The 16,892-nt window shown below is 43.4% G+C and overlaps 1 protein-coding gene and 1 non-coding gene across 3 annotated transcripts; both read left to right on the plus strand.

Annotated features, from left to right (window-relative positions):
- Positions 1-3: 3 nt before the first annotated feature.
- Alkbh1 (alkB homolog 1, histone H2A dioxygenase) lies at positions 4-15,161 on the plus strand. Of its 2 annotated transcripts, none has more exons than XR_005876200.1 (6): positions 4-227; positions 2,285-2,393; positions 3,345-3,507; positions 10,612-10,702; positions 11,996-12,134; positions 13,937-14,073. XR_005876200.1 is itself a non-coding variant. In XM_040742681.1 (6 exons), exons 1-6 carry the CDS (start codon positions 45-47, stop codon positions 14,364-14,366), a joined length of 1,170 nt encoding a protein of 389 aa, XP_040598615.1. In that variant the 5' UTR covers positions 5-44; the 3' UTR covers positions 14,367-15,161. The 2 variants fall into 2 exon arrangements, 1 of the variants encoding a protein (XP_040598615.1); XM_040742681.1 differs by having other exon boundaries at positions 5-227; positions 11,941-12,134; positions 13,937-15,161.
- Positions 4,417-4,551, plus strand: LOC121139610. The gene has a single exon (XR_005876520.1). It is a non-coding gene; the product is annotated as a small nucleolar RNA SNORA58 (small nucleolar RNA).
- Positions 15,162-16,892: the final 1,731 nt, after the last annotated feature.

The raw sequence follows: 16,892 nt of genomic DNA on the forward strand, positions 1-16,892 counted from the left end.
AGCTCGGAGTTCTGCTTCCGGGTCAGACCGTTCTCAGCCTCGAGATGAGGAAGATGGCGGCTGCCGTGGCCTCGTTTGCCACGCTGGCGGCGGAGCCCGGAGAGGACGCCTTCCGGAAACTTTTCCGCTTCTACCGGCAGAGCCGGCGGGGGACGGCGGACCTGGGAGCGGTCATCGACTTCTCGACGGCGCATGAGGTCCGAAGCGCGAGGCCCGGCGTGCCCAAGGTAGGAAGGGAGGAGTCGTGCGCGCTCCGCCGCGCGCCCGGCGCCCTGGTCGGCCTCCCGGGCCTTCTCTGCCTCCGGGCTGGGTGAGGAGGGAAGCCTTGCTGGCTGTGCGCCGAGCCGCGCTGCTCCCCGGCGGGCTCTGCCGCCAAAGCGCTGCGCCGCGCCTGTCTTCCTGCCGCCATTTTCTCCCCAGCCCCACGGCCTCGCTCGCAGAACCTGGAAGTCGCTCGAACCCAGGGTTTCGTGTAAAATCCTGCGCGAGGTTTCTTGGGCGTTAGGGTGGCCCCACGGCTTCAAATAAACCCTACCATCGAATAAAGTCTCAAACGATTATGTTAACTAAAACAATGGCATTGTGGAATTTTGAGATACTCCACCCACGTTGAAAATAAATGTCAAATAAGGGGAAAAATAAGGATTTTTTAGGGGAAAAAAAAATCTAAGCCGGACCGTGGTGGCGCACGCCTTTATTCCCAGAACTGGAGAGGCAAACAGGCGGATCTGTGTGAGCTCGAGGACAACCTGGTCTACAGAGCGAGTTCCAAGACAGACAGAGCTGTTAAACAAAGGAAGCCCGGTCTAGAAAAATGGACCCGGAGAGATGGCTCAGCAGCTAAGAACATTTGTGTTTTTCCAGAGAGCCTGGGTTCGAGTCCCAGCACCCACGTGGCGGCTCACTCCGTTCCAGACAGCTCCAGGACAGCCAGGGCTACACAGAGAAACCCTGTCTTGAAAAACCAAAAGGAGAGAGGGAGGAGAGGAGAATGGCAACATATTTTATCAGCCATACGTAACTAGAAAACTTAATCTAGTCAAGGCTCTCAGAAGGTTCTAGATAGCCTTTTTCAAGAGTGGTAGACTGGACATGTAGTGCTGTGGTGAAGTAATTTCCCAGCAACACAGAGGAAGAAATTATTTGTTGTTAGCCTGCTTCTTGGAATTTTGTGAGGAAATCTCCATACTTGGAGATTTCTCAAGCCAGATGTGGTGGCACACACCATTAGTTCCTGCACCCGAAGGCAGAGGGCAGACAGATCTCAGAGTTCCAGGAGAGCCAGGACTATGTAGTGAGGTCCTGTCTCCAAAAACCAACAACACAAAAGAAGTTCATTTCTCTTGGGGGAAAAAAAGATATCCAGTGTATTTTAAGGGAAGACACATTATTTGTGGAAGAATGAAGTAGTGTTTTTTCTATTTTGGTTTGGGTTTTTAGTTTTGGGTTCGAATATTTCAGTTTAATTTTTAAGACAGGGTTTCTCTTTGTAGCTTTGACTGTCCTGGAGTACCCTTTGTAGACCAGGCTGGCTTTGAACTCAGAGATCCACCTTCCTATACCTCCCAAGTGCTAGGACTAAAAGCATGAGCCACCACCACCCAGCTTTTAAGCTACTCTTAATGTGCAAAGAAGACATCAGCTCCTAATTCTTTTTTAAATAATTATTAAATGGGGCCCTGGCGTTTTGTGGAATTAAGTTTTTCTTTGTGGTTAGAGAACTCTCCATTTTCTCAGCCTGCTCCTGGCTGATACTTTCCTTTTGCTAACTGTAACAAATGCCACAGAAGCGGTGTTTTAGCACTAAGCAGACTAGTGACCTGAGGTATTCCAAGATAGGGAACACTTTTCATGAATCCTATTGAATTCCTGCCAGGCATTGGTGGTGCACACCTTTAATCACAGTGGGAGACAGAGGCAAGTGGATCTCTGTGAGTTCCAGACCAGCCTGGTCTACAGAGTGAGTGCCAGGACAGCTAGGACTGTTAGACAGAGAAACCCTGTTGGGGGCGGGGAATTACTGAAGTGTGTTCTCATAAGAAAGGTTTGTTCTTAGTCAAAAAAAAAAAGCCCAAACCAGTTTAGTCTAATTATCTTATTACCACTTTGCTTAATTTTGCAGAACTATATGACATGTGTTATAATGTAGATGAGGAAACTAAGACCATAGGTCAAATAGGTGGGAGGGCTAATAATAAGACCTATAGTCAAACTGTCTGGAGGTCTGAGGTTCCTGGGGTTAACCTCCAAGTCGGCTCACCTGACTTAAGTTTCCTTCTTTCAGGTGGTCAGATTTCATCTGAATGTGTCCTCAGTGACTGAACATGATGCCTGTAGGGCAGGACTGCAGCCTGTGAGCAAGTGGCAGGCCTATGGACTTGAAGGCTACCCTGGTAAGTACAGTCATTGATTTCCTAGGAATGAGTGAGTGGTGAATAGATAGACAAAGGACATGTGCCTGAGCACACACTAATGCCCCCACCTTGGAGTGTGGCCTGTTTGTGCCTTCTCTGAGTTACCTGTTTAACGCTTCCAAAGAATAGAGCAGCTCAGAAGCAGATGCCACATCACTGAACCAGAGTTACAGACAAATGAGCCACCAGACATTGTTACTGGGAATCAAACACCCATTTCCTGCAACAGCAGAATATACTCATAACTGCTAAGCCATCTTTGCAGCCCCAGGGTATATTTATTTTTATTTAATATGTATGACTTTTGTCTACATGCATATATATGTGCAACAAATGCCGGCCTATCCAACCCCTAGGATTTGAGTAGACTGATGTTCTGTTTACTAGATGAAGACCTATGATTAATTAAATCAAGTATTAGAGTAGCTTTCTGTGCCTGCAATAAGGGAAACAGACTTGGAGGAGTCTTGTGTGACTGTAATTGGTACCTGGTAAAAACCTAAGGATGAACTTTCAGTTCTAAAGTTGCCTTAAGACAACACCATTGCTGGGCATTGGTGGCGCACACCTTTAATCCCAGCACTCAGGAGGCAGAGGCAGGCAGATCTCTGTGAGTTCAAGGCCAGCCTGATCTACAGAGCGAGTTCCAGGACAGCCTCCAAAACAATACAGAGAAACCCTATCTTGAAAAACCAAAAAAAAAAAGCACCATTGACAGCTAGCTAATCTTGGGAATTATTTGTTCCTCTTGAAGGTGTCCCCAAAAAGTCAGATATTTACATGATGTCTCCTGTTCATCCAAACTTGGTTTTTCATTAACTTTAAGCAGAACCAATGGATATGGGAAGTACATGACAGAATCGTGGGCATAAGAATATGAAAAAAGAAACAGAACAATTGAAAACGCCCCCCCCCATCTTCTTTTTATAGGATTTATTTTCATCCCAAACCCATTCCTCCCAGGATGCCAGTGGCACTGGATAAAACAGTGCCTTAAGTTGTACTCCCAGAAACCTAATGTGTGTAACCTGGACAAACACATGATTAGAGAAGAGACCCAAAGTCTATGGGAGCAGAGCAAAGAGTTCCTAAGGTAAGTCTAAGCAGCCTTGGAGAAACTGAACAAATGCTGTAAAAGTGGACGCATTGGTGTTTTTTTTTTTTTTTTTTTTTCCGAGACAGGGTTTCTCTGTGGCTTTGGAGGCTGTCCTGGAACTAGCTCTTGTAGACCAGGTTGGCCTTGAACTCACAGAGATCCGCCTGCCTCTGCCTCCCAAGTGCTGGGATTAAAGGCGTGCGCCACCAACGCCCGGCTGACGCATTGGTTTTTTAACAGAACTTATCTTACTGAGAACCTTTGAACAGATGCTTTGACAGTTATATTAAATGAGATCCATTAGAGTCTTAACATAGCTTAGAATCTGAGTTCATCCACATTCATCCTCACATGATCTGTTTGTGTTCAAAGTGTTCTTTTAAAGACTCGTGGGGAAAGTTATCTACGTGGAGTTGCTGCTGCTAGCTCTTTTATGATGGGTCAGTTGTTGCTCATGGAAGAGCTAGTGTTTGGATCTTGATGCTTCAGCATTCATTCCACAAATACTCATTGGAAAAATCAGTTGGGTACTAAGCATGGTGCTGGGCATTGGAGACACAAAACTTAAACAGAGAAGATACTTTCCTTAGGCTTGGAATTAGGTACAGAAGTAATTACAATAGAGTGAGAAAATGTTTTAACGGTGGGAAACACAGGATGAAGTATCCAAGAAGAAAGGGTGATTTTTTTTTTAATACAATTTTTAAGAATTGTATCTATTGATCTACCCCCACTCTTCAAAATGATTAGGGATTTGCCGTTCGGAATAGTAAAAGGTCTGGTTAGGAGTACTCATCAAACAGAGCAGAGATAGTGTTTAAGACAGTATGTTCTAAGAAATAGGAGCAGCACGTGGTGTATGCGTTGGAGTGTTAGAGATTCCAAAGAAGATAGGAAACATTTCCCAGGCATATCCGTAGACCTTGCCTGATCCAGCTCGTGGCCAGGCAAGGGGGACAGCGTATGCGAGAGTAATTGGAGTTCATGCAAGTTCTAACCAGCTTAATCAGTAGCTGGGTGAATTGCAGTACTCCAACATTCTGTCACCAGACAGTTTTCATGTTGGAGAGTGCGGATATTTAACCTGTTTCTTTATTTCAGTTCTAAAGGGGAAAGTCAAAAACAATATAATTTCTGTGAAAATGTGACAAATAAAGACATTTAAATAGACATGTTGGCAGTTACAAGTTTAGAATTTACGCTTTATCGTGAGAATGGTCACTTGCATGGAAAGGTTGGAATAATTTATAGAAAATGCTGGAAGTCGTGGATAGGATAGACAATACGGTAAGTAGGCATGGTGGATGGAGTAGAACAAAATTGTACAGGGTTTAACAGTGGAGAGCACCAGCTCTGGAGTCCGATCGCCTGTCCTCCCAGGTAGTAGCTAGATAACCTTGGGGCAAGTTGTTTTGTTTAACAGTTCCTCCTTGATTTCTGTGAGCATATGTGAGAAATCATTAAAAGATGCTTGTTGAAAATATATCCTCTTGGTGGTCTATCTCCTATCTGCTGTTCATTCTGTAAACTGTCAGGCTGATTCTAATGGAGGGAATGCAAAGGTTCAAAGGAGAAAGAATAACTAACATTTAGTGGGTTTCCTTTAAAGCCTCCTACATCTATGGCTTAAGGTGTATGTAGGATGTAGAAGCAAGTAACCTTCCCTGTTCTTCAGCTTTTAGTGCTACCTTTAGGGAAGCACTTTGACTGAATAAAGTTAGACTGTAGGGCTGGAGAGATGCTCAGAGATAAAGAGCACTGACTGCTCTTCCAGGGGTCCTGAGTTCCGTTCTCAGCAACCACATGGTGGCTCACAACCATCTGCAATTCAATCTGGTGCCCTCTTCTGGCATGTAGGCAGAACATTGAATATGTAATAAATAAATATTTTAAAAAAAAAGATGGGGTTCTGTTTAAAACAAAAATTAGACTGTGTTTTCAAATAATTCTGATAATTTCAAATAATTGCCTTCTGATAATATGACTATAGAAACCACAGCTGCCTTCTAAGATAGCTCACATGAGCCTCCAATATATCCTTCAATAGACAATGAGGAGATACTTTTTTTGTATAATAAATTAGCAAAAGTAAAAATGGTGGTAATTATACCTTATGTTGTCAAGGCTGAAAGAAACTGATAGTCTGAGACATTGTGCTGGCAGCACTGAGAATCAATTCGGTCTCTGGTTCCCATCCTGTGTCACTATGTGATCTGTTTCCATTTCCTCACATGGGAAATAACGGTGTTGGGTGGGATAAACCGCCCAGGTGTTTGAGTCATGGTCTGTCAGAGTCCTGTGAGCAATACGTGAAACTCTCCACTTGCAAAGTCTGTTAGAGTAGAGAGGGTCTACTGTTTGGGTGCTCCTTCCACCCCCCCCAACCCCCTGGAGATTCTGATTGTCCCCAACATTCTTCCACATTGAGAACCAGGAAGAGGGTCTTAGGATCCTTCAGCTTCTATCTCCTTAGATCTCTATGGCCATTTTAAATAGGAAATGAAGATGTAGTATATGAATGGACTAGAAAAATGGGAGTTGACCAAATGATTGCATTTCAGTTCTGTGTGTTGTTCTGGGAAGGTATAGCTAGAGAATCTTATACACAACTGCAGTGAGGGCTGGGAGTATAGCTGAGCGCTTATCTAGTCCCTTATTCTTCAGTGTGGTATGGGGGTGTGTGCAGAAAGTGCAAGCCCCTTGTTCATCATCAGGAGACCGGATTACTCAGTCATGGCCTGCCCCAGAAGTAGTTATAGCCATTAAAAGACCTTAAATCTATCTCTTGGAGACAAAGTAGGCATTAGAGTCAGATTAAGCTATCATTTCCCACTGTACTTAACCCAACTACCATTGTCAATCTGCTTTTTACCCCTTTTCAAACTTTTCCTGCATAGTATGTAGAAGTCGTGTCATTTTTGTCACAATTTCTCATCTGGAGTTTAGTTCTGATGAAGCCATGCAGAGTTTGCACAAACTTCACTTCAGACATCTGGTTTGGGGTCTTTGTAGGCTACTCATACTTAAAACCACTGATTTTAGATTTGGGGGGTTTCGTGACCCCTTGTACTGTGATTCACTAGATCAGCCCCTAGAACTCAGGAAAATGCTGTGCTTCCAGTGGCACAAAGTTAAGGCTGTGAGGCCAGGGTGTAATGCCTTGTGTGCCCTTTCCTCATAACACATTGGTGTTTCTACCAGCTAGTGCGCTCCCAAGTTTTAGTGTTCAGAATTTTGGGGGAGTGCATTTTGTTGTATAGTCACTACTGGTTAAATCATTAGTCATGTACTCTAGGTAGGTGACTCATGACCTGAGTTCAGTTTCCCAGAACCCATGTGTTTTGTTTTGTTTTAATTAAAAGGGAGAGGAAAAAAAACAGACATGGCCTTGCCTACTTGTAATCTCAGCACTGAGGAGGCACAAACAGGCAAATTCTTGGAGCTCACCAGCATATTTGGTAAGTTCCAGGACAATGAGAGACCCTGTCTCAACAAAGAGAGTTTGGGGAGCTTGGGGAGATAGCTTACTTGGTAAAGTGCTAAACAGGCTGGCCTTAACTCAGAGATCCCTCTGCCTCCTGGGTGTGGGATTAAAGGCATGCGCCAACACTGCCTGACAACTATACCCACATTAGAAAAAGAAAAAACATAGTGGCACTTACTTATAATCCCAATACAAGGGAAACAGACATCCCTGGGAGACTCATTTGTTGGTCTAATTAGTGAGCCCTGTGCTTCAGTGAGAGAGATACTGTCAAATAAAAAAGAGGTAGACACCTCCATAGTATGGCTCCCAAGTTGACCTCTGGCCTCCATGCTCATCCACATACATAGAAGGGGGCACTTAAACCTGAATATATGTAAGCCATTAGCCATGTGATTGAAGTGTTGAGGTACCGCCCACTCTGGAGATCCAACTAATACCAATTGACGTAAACTTCATTCTAATCACATGTAGCCAACATCCTAAATCATCGCTCCTTAGCATAAACCCATGTGTGATACAAGGAGCTACCATGATTAACAGTGGGACTGCTATCAGGAAATTCTAAGGGTTTAGGCTGGGTGTAGCTCAGGGATTTGCCAAACATGCATGAGGTTCTTGAGTTTTTATCCCCAGGAACAGGAATAAAAAAGAAATTGCCTTCCCAGAACCAAAGCAAAGGGCTAGTCAGATCCTTTGTTATATGACACCATCATGGGTTTGGCTTTGGGTGGGTGAGTGTGGAGGATGGGTGGGGGTTGATATAGTGTTTCTGTGTAGTCCTGGAATTTGCTATCAGACTAGACTGATCTTGAACTCACAGATATTCTCCTGCATCTGCCTCACAAATGCTAAGATTAAAAGTGTGTGACCCTATGCTTGGCATTATCGTGTTTTTAGAAATTTAAAATTATAACCTGTAAGACCTAGGTAATCTGATATGGCTCCATATAATTCATTTCCAATTGTTCTTTATCATTTATTTCTCTACAGCTACCCTAGCCTGCAGTGCTGTTCCTTAAACACATCAGGCCTGCTTAGGTTCTTTGTACTAGCTGTTCCTGCTATATTTGTTTTGTTGTTTGTTTTCTGAGACAGGATTTCCATGTGTAGCCCTGGCTGTCCTGGAACTAGCTCTATAGACCAGGCTGGCCTCACTCATAGATTCATCTGCCTCCCAAGTGCTAGGATTAGATTAAAGGTGTGTGCCACCATGCCCTGCCCTGTTCTTGCTATATTTTTTTTTTAAAAATTTTCTTAAACAAGGACTCACTTAAATATCCCTGGCTGCCCTCAAACTTGATTGATTCTCCTGCCTGTGGTCCCAAGTGCTGAAATTACAAGCGGATACCCTCAAACCCAGATTTTGGGTTTGAGACCAGCCTGGTCTATATAGAGAGTTCCTGGACAGCCAAGAGTAAGCAGACAGGCCTGTCTCAAAATAAAAGTATAAGGGGAGAAAATGTAACTCTTAACTACAGCAGCTTAGCTTTGGTTTTTATGTGTAGGTTCTATTTTTTGTGAGTGAAAACTTTACCATTTATTCTATCCAAGTAGAACCAGAATTAGTCCTTTCCCTTTTGTTCCCCTTTTAAAATTTTGGTTGGTGAGCTGGAGAGATGACTCAACAATTAAGAACACGTACTGCTCTTGCAGAGAATCCAAGCTCATGATCACCCACAACCCCAGATCCACAGGATCAGCACCTGACTTCCAAAGGCACATAAACATGAACATAATTTTTTTAAAAAATAAATAAAATAAAACAGGAGGAGGAGGGGACAAGTCACAGAGGGTGGGTTGAATGTGTGAGAAGAAAGATCTTCAGTGGAGAAAGGCTTATTAACGGCTTATCAAGGTAATAGGGTATAGTATGAGTAGGGGAGTCAGGGAGAAGACTGCTTAGCGTATTGTGAGGCCTGTAAAAGTTTGCCTGTGTCGTTTGATCGTACCTGTGTTTGTCGTTCACCTTACAGACATGGGCAAAGCTGAGAGGCTGAAGTGCATAACGGTATAAAGCAGAAGCTGGAAGAGTAAGGCAAAGGGATGTTAGCAACTATGGCCACACCAAATGTTCACTGTGCTTAAGAGATCCAGGTTAAAACTGAACATAGCTCTGGAGACAGAAAATTAAAGATCAGGTTTGGGCCTGGCTAAAGTGATAGCTCAGTGAATCAGTGCACTTGCTGATCTTCTGATGGACCCAGGTTCTAGTCCTAGCACCAGCACCCATGGTAGTTAGCAGCCATCCATTAAACCAGTTCTAGGGTATCTATTGTGTGGGGATCAAGCTTAACAAGACTCAGTACAGGTTAAGTGAAGTTTATTCAGGGAGGATGCACTTACACAAGAAGCAGGTGACCTTGACAAGTTCAGCTCCACTGTTTAACCCTAGCTGCCCTCTGTGACAAGAAAGAGCCAGCCACCTGTCCGAACCCCAGACCTAAACCCACCCATCACATCTGCACTTGTGACCGTGCCCAAACTGGCATGGTCAGCACTGCAGGTGTGAGCGGGGTAGATATCTCACTACAGGTATCTGACACCCTCTCTGAGCTAAAGGGACACCAGGTGCACATGATGCACAAACGTGTGCAGACAGAGCATGCATGCACATAAAATTAATAAATCTTTTTAAAATTTAAAGACCAAGTTCAATGGAAAGGAAGGTTGAATAAAAGCTGTGGTCTCTGAGGAAATAGTTAAGAAAGATAGTTACCGTGCCTTAAAATAAAAGTAAAGAACAAGGGCTGGAGAGGCTGAGACGTTAAGAGCACTGACTGTTCTTCCAGAGGTCCTGAGTTCAATTCTCAGCAACCACATGGTGACTCACAACCATCTGTTGTGCCCTCTTCTGTCATGAAGGCATACATGCAGGCAGAACACTATATATGTAGTAAATAATATAAAAAATAAAATCTTTAAATATTTAAAAATAATGAACAAAAAAACCTTACAGTAGGATGCTGACATTGTTTTGTCATAGGTTAGTGGCTTTATAAGGGAAGAAAATGTAGAGTGGACAACTGGACAGTTCATTTCCACACAATTAGGGTTCACTTGAAAGCAATGATATTATAACATGATTGCTGAGAAAAATGCCTACACTTACATAAAGCACTTACTTAGCCATGATAAACACAGAAAACTGCTGTGTGAGCACATTGGCCAGGGCAGAGAGTGGCCAGCCACCCATCCATCACCCTGCTAATTCCTGGAGGAAGCAGCGAGGACAGAGGGTGTAACATGTTTCTCTTTCTTGTGAAATCCAGTAATTAGAGCTGTGGGTTTTTGAAAACATTGGAAATTATTTTAGGTAATGACAAAGATTGGTTGGATGCTTGCACCTCTATTCCAAGCTAGGAACGGTGGTGTCCACCTTTAATTCTAGTACTCAGGAAGCAGAGGTGGGCAGATTGCTTGAATTTGAGGCCATTCTAGGCTACATTATAAGATTCTGACTCTAAAAACAAAGCTCTTCATTTCTGGTCTTAATACTCTTAATGTCAGCCTGCTTATCAAACCGTGGTTAACAGCTTAGACTAAATGCATAGACTTAGAAAGGATTGTTGATGTCGTTTAAGATGACTAAATTCTCTTGTTTACAATTTTTACAGGTCTAAAGAGGTGAATAAACGGAGACCCCGAAGTTTACTAGAGAGACTGCGCTGGGTCACCCTGGGGTACCATTATAACTGGGACAGTAAGGTATTTGTTTTACATTTATAGGTTCTTGGGCCCATGTAGTTGGGTTTCTTCCTGAACAACTTGAAACACTACTGCCATAGCAAAGGCTGTCAGGAGCATGAATGGACCGTTTAAGGGAGTGGCTATGGTATATTGCCTCCTTTAAATATCCCTTGGAGCCAGGCGGTGGTGGAGCATGTCTTTAATCCCAGCACTCGGGAGGCAGAGGCAGGCGGATCTCTGTGAGTTCGAGGCCAGCCTGGTCTACAAAGTGAGTTCCAGGACAGCCTCCAAAGCTACAAAGAAACCCTGTCTCGAAAAACCAAAAAAAAAAAAAAAAAAAAAGAAACCTTTCTTACATGCTGTTGAGTAAATTTAAAAGAAAAAACACTAAAAACAGAAGTTCCAACCAAACAAGGAAGGCCATCCACATAGACTCCCCCCCTACAGAAAAGATTTTTTGTTTCTTTGGTGTGGTGTTTTTGCACCTACAATTGGTTCTACTACTCTAGCCAGTTTTCTGACTTGGTTCAACTAGCTGCACCAGAATGCTGGTGTACTTTTAAGACAAAAATTAGGTTTTCTGATAAGATTTTAGTTTAAATTAGCACAGGAAGAAGTGAAAGCAAAGAAGCATCCAGCCTCTGCAGATGTGCACAGCCCCAACTCCTAGTGGTGGACTTGTCATTCTGGTGGAACATGGATGTTAAAAAACAGGCTAGACAGTGGTGGCTCTCGCCTTTAATCTCAACACTGGCAGGCAGGTTTCTGTGAGTTTGAGGCCTGGTCTACAGAGCAAGTTCCACAACAGTCAGAGCGGTTAACACAGAGAAATCCTCTCTCAAAAAGACTTTTAAGAAGGAAGGAAATTAAGGATACAAATGGCTGGAAAAGGCAGTCCTGCCTTGGTTCTGATTAGACTTAATGCAGGTGTTTTGAGCATTTCACCCTATTGGATTGACCAGGCAGACAGGTATTAAGTCAGGTTGCAAGCTAACTATAGTACTGGGTTTCCTTTTAATAAAAACAACCCTTAGAAGGAGGATCTCACAGAACCCCACCCCTCCCTGTGGTTCTATATGATTCCTGGGGACAAAAGAGACATTTTCTTGAGTAGTAGCCACTGGTGATGGAGTGGAAAGCTTAATAAAGTGTCTGTGTTAATAGTAGTTAGTGACTTAGAGGATTTTATACCACAGTTTTCTATGTTCTGAGATCATTGTTTTTTGTTTTCCTTATTTTCTCTGCTTTTACCAAAGAAATACACAGCAGATCATTATACACCTTTCCCTTCTGACCTGGCTTTCCTCTCAGAGCAAGTCGCTGCTGCCTGTGGATTTCAGGGTTTCCAAGCAGAAGCAGGTATCCTGAATTACTACCGCCTAGACTCCACACTGGGGATCCATGTGGACAGATCTGAACTAGATCACTCCAAACCCTTGCTATCCTTCAGGTAACTTAATTCCAGGGATTTGGGGGGTTGGTTTTTTGATGTTGTTGTTGTTTTCCCTAAGACATTTTTAAAAATTATTTATTGTGTATACTGTCTTTTGCCTGCATGTCAGCAGAGGGCACCAGATCTCATTCAAGGTGGTTGTGAACCACCATGTGGTTGCCGGGAATTGAACTCAGGACCTCTGGAAGAACAGTCAGTGCTTTTAACCACTGAGCCATCTCTCCAGCCCCTCCCTAAGACATTTTTAAACTAAAATTAGTAAAGATTTCAGTTTTATAATGAGAACAATCTCTTGAAATGAAGAAATTAGAAACATAGTAAAATGACTCATGATTTTATTGAAATACTGAAATTTTAAAAGAAAAGGTGCATCAGTAAAACTTAGACAGTGTTGAAATGCAGTTCTTGCTTTGCATATCTGCTGCATCACAATTTATTTTGTAGCAGGTCTGTGGGCTGTCATAATAATGTATGGGGAGCAGATCATGGGTTGGTCACTGGGAAACTCAAGCCAGAATAGTTTAAAAGGGATGACTTTCTCTTCTTTTCTTTTTTTGTTTTTGTTTTGGTTTTTTTTTGTTGTTGTTGTTGTTGTTGTTGTTGTTTTTCCGAGACAGGGTTTCTCTGTGGCTTTGGAGGCTGTCCTGGAACTCGCTTGGTAGTCCAGGCTGGCCTCGAACTCACAGAGATCCGCCTGCCTCTGCCTCCCGAGTGCTGGGATTAAAGGCGTGCGCCACCAACGCCCGGCAAGGGATGACTTTCAAACTGAGCAGGTGGCTTGTTTGATTAAGTAACCTGCTGCAGGTAGCAAGTGTGGGAACCTGAGTTCAGACCCCACCACCATCACCATTGACCCATGTAAACTCCAGGCATACAGGCAGAACATGCCTTAGTCCCAGTGCTTGGGGGCAGGTAGGGGAAGGAGACAGTGGATCCTGGATTCCAGGCTCAGTGACAGATCCTGTCCAGAAACACAATAAGGTGAGGCCTATGAGCTGGCTCATCAGGTAAAGGAATTTGCTGCAAACCTACAGCCTAATCTCGGGCCCACGTGGTGAAAGGAGCGAACCAACTCCAGCAGTCATCCTGACTTCTCTCACTCGTGTACTGTGGCAGAAGCATAGTAATTTTTAAAAGGTAGAGTAATCTTAATAAGACGGGTCAGTAAGATGGCTTAGTGGGCAAAAGTATTTCCCTAACAAACCTGATGGCCTAAATTTGATGCTCAGTTCCCACAGTAGAAGAGAACTCCAAAATGTCCTCTGACTGCCATGTATGCTCCATAGCATATTCACACCCCTGTTAGATGCACTCACAGAAACGATAATAAAAAATAAAATTGAAATATGCAGGTCTAGGTAGGTGATTTAGTGGTTAAAGCACTTGCTGCTCTTCTAGATGACTGAGGTTTGATTCTCAACAGCTAAATGGTGGCTCACAACCATCAGTAACTCCAGTCCAGGCTATCTGCTTCCCTTTTCTGGCTCTGGAACACCAGGCCCCCATGTGAACAGACAGGCATGTTGATAAAATACGCATACACATAAAAGTAAGTCATCAAAGACAAAAGATGGCAGAACAATGGAGGAAGGTGTCAGCATTAACCTTTGGCCTCCACACAAGCACACACAGATCAGAAGTAAGTAAGGGTCTTGAGGTGGCTTGGCAAGGGAAGGCACCTACCACAGATTCATAGCCTGAGTTCAGTCAGTGTCGGGCTGAAATGGAAATGAATGCAGTCCACAGTAACTTTTATGGGTGTAACTAATAACAGAAACTTCTGTTTTTACTTTTTGTAGCTTTGGACAGTCTGCCATCTTTCTCCTGGGTGGCCTCCAGAGAGATGAGGCCCCTACAGCCATGTTTATGCACAGTGGTGACATCATGGTGATGTCGGGTTTCAGTCGCCTGTTAAATCATGCAGTCCCTCGAGTCCTTCCACATCCTGATGGGGAATGCCTGCCTCACTGCCTGGAGACACCTCTCCCAGCTGTCCTCCCTAGTGATTCACTAGTTGAGCCCTGTTCTGCAGAAGACTGGCAGGTGTGTGCCACCTATTTGAAAACTGCCCGAGTTAATATGACTGTCAGACAGGTACTGGCCGCAGGCCAGAACTTCCCTTTAGAACCCATGGAGGAGACAAAAAGAGACATTACTACAGATGGCATGTGCCATCTGGATGACCAGAATAGCCCAGTAAAACGGGCGAGGCTAAATCCTGATACCTAACTAAGGCTTAAAGATTAGATTCTTACTCAGGCAGGCTTGTGTTACCATGCACTCTAGCCCCAAGGCAAGCCGCACACAGGGGCAGGGAAGAAGTTACCCGACATGCTGCTGAGTCCAGTTCCAGCTTGGTACAAGCAGGAATGTGGTTGTCATACCTCGTAGGTGTAATAATGACCCACCTGGATTTCTCATCCTCTGATGTTATCTCCACAGGAGGAAGGAGTTGAGTCTGTGGTGTGTCACTACCTCAAGGTTTATTAATAGGGAATAGTGTCTTCCTCCTGGCAGCAGATTTCTGAACCAGCAACCAGAATTCCTAACCCCTCCTGGTCATCAAATTTTTTGAGTTCTTTCTTCGCTCTTCTTTCTCTGCCCTCAGAGGAATCTTATGCACATGAAAACAATGGAATTAAAGTGTTCCCAGGAGCTGGAGTTATCACTAGTTTGCATGCATACCATACACTAAGTCCTGAGTTCAATGCCTTGTACTACATAAGTCAGGTAGTGCAGGACTGCCCTAGCACTAAGTTCAAGGTCATTTTCAGCTACATAACAGGTTCGGGGCTAGCCTGAGCTACATGATTCTCAAACATCACAGTGGCCCTGTAAAGAAAGTAGTCACAGCTGTAGCTTTTACTTAGAGATAAATATATGTAAACCAAAGGAAAGGGGACAGTAGTCTCTGTGTCCTTATGTTTCCAAACTCTTCCTGGTGGCTTTTTAATGAACTAAAAGTCTCTAGGGTGTTTTGTTAACTGTTTTCCCCAAGAATAAACACTCCATCTGAAATTAAAAGATTCATATCTGTCTTTGATGTATCAGGGATTCACTTTTTTCCTTATTGGCTATATTGTTAATGCTATTGAAGCCTCTGGCTATTTCTCACCTAACTATTGTGGCTGTTGTAACAGAACATTCTGTAACAGTCCAGTCACTGGTGTTGTAAATTTAATGTCATCTCCATGGGGGCATTTGATATTTTGTAAAAAGGAGTCTGGTGCTCCTTTCTACAAATGGGGTATGCTTGTTAGTCTGGGAGACTAGGGCTGGCTGGAAGCCATGCCTCTGCCTGCTCTCTGTAGTGTGATTTGCTTAATTTCCTTCTTTCTCTGCCCTGCCCCATCCTCTAATTATCTGCATGTGATTATTGAGTTCATACAGTAACAGGTATAGCATTTTTGTAAGGAGCAAAAATTAACACAAATCATTTATGTAAGCTGGATTTTAAAATTAGTTTCATAAAATTTTTATGAAACTCACCCTTGGGAATTTTTCCTTAAGTTTTCTTCAGTGTTCACTAATTGTGACCCACCTGAAACCAACAAGCTGTCATTTAGTAAATCTAACAAAGTTTATCCTTACCGTTAAAACAGATAAAGGCATTGGCCTGTGTTTAGGAGCAAGTGCAAATAGGCTAGCCAAGGACAGGGACCTGTCTCCATCATGAGCTCCAGTAATAAAGGCCCACAAACGGCAACACAGCTCATTTGCTCGCTGTCTGCAAGCCATTTCTAAGTGACTGTGAGTTGACACAGAAAGCTTCTGTGAAGTTTCCGAAGTTAAGGGCACTTGCTCTTGCAGAGGACCCCGGTTCAGTTCCAGGGGATCCAACCCCCTCTCAGTGGCCTCTGGTCCCTAACTCCACATGTGACACACATTGATATGTGAGACAAAACACTTGAATACAAAAATAAAGTGAGACTTTGGGAATAAATTTCTTGAATTGAATTAAAAGATTATGTGTGAGTGCGAGGTTAGAAAGTTGAATTGCTATAGGACCTAAAGGTCTGCACCTTGACAGAACAAGACTGGCCTCCTAAGAAACTACACCCAAAGACAAGACCCCAGAAACAAGCCTGACACCAAGGAGAAGAGTCAATGGGAAGTACTGTTTTTAAGTAAGCACTTTCGTCGCTTGTCAAAGGATAAAAATGTAGCATAGGTAGTATAATTGGTATGGTATCGCTGTATGGACAGTAGAGCTAGGGGAACTGGCACCCTAATACTCTGCTGGAGATGATGTAAAGTGCTGGCCTCGGGTGTGTACATTGTTGGACATAGTCCCAGATTGTATCCTCTCTACCTCTCAGATAAAGTTTAGGAAATTATGTGACTATTCGAAATGTTTTCAGAGGTATATCCTTGGGCCCAGTAAATTTCACTTCTGGGAACTGAGTCTACAAAAGGCATCAGAGCTACTCAGGAGGCTTTTGTTCAAGAATGTTTATCCAAGAGTGAAGATTTGAAACACGCCTCATGTCCAGCAGCAGGAGGTGGCTGATCAGATTGTGTTTCTCCACAAATGGTTCTGCAACTCCTGTGACCAGGCAGAGCTGCTCCCTTCCTGGAACTGTGGTTCTGCTGACATACTACTGCCTTTCCCAGGACAGTAGGAAAATGGGTGACTATATTATATTTAAGTGAAAGTCTGATCATTAACTATGCAGAGCAACATTTTTTATGTTACATATTTATTCGTTTTTATTTAAATTTTATTGGTGTTTTTGCCTGTATATATGTATTCCT

Source organism: Mesocricetus auratus, unplaced genomic scaffold, assembly GCF_017639785.1.
Source record: "Mesocricetus auratus isolate SY011 unplaced genomic scaffold, BCM_Maur_2.0 Super-Scaffold_15014, whole genome shotgun sequence".
In the NCBI taxonomy this organism is placed as follows: Eukaryota; Metazoa; Chordata; class Mammalia; order Rodentia; family Cricetidae; genus Mesocricetus; species Mesocricetus auratus.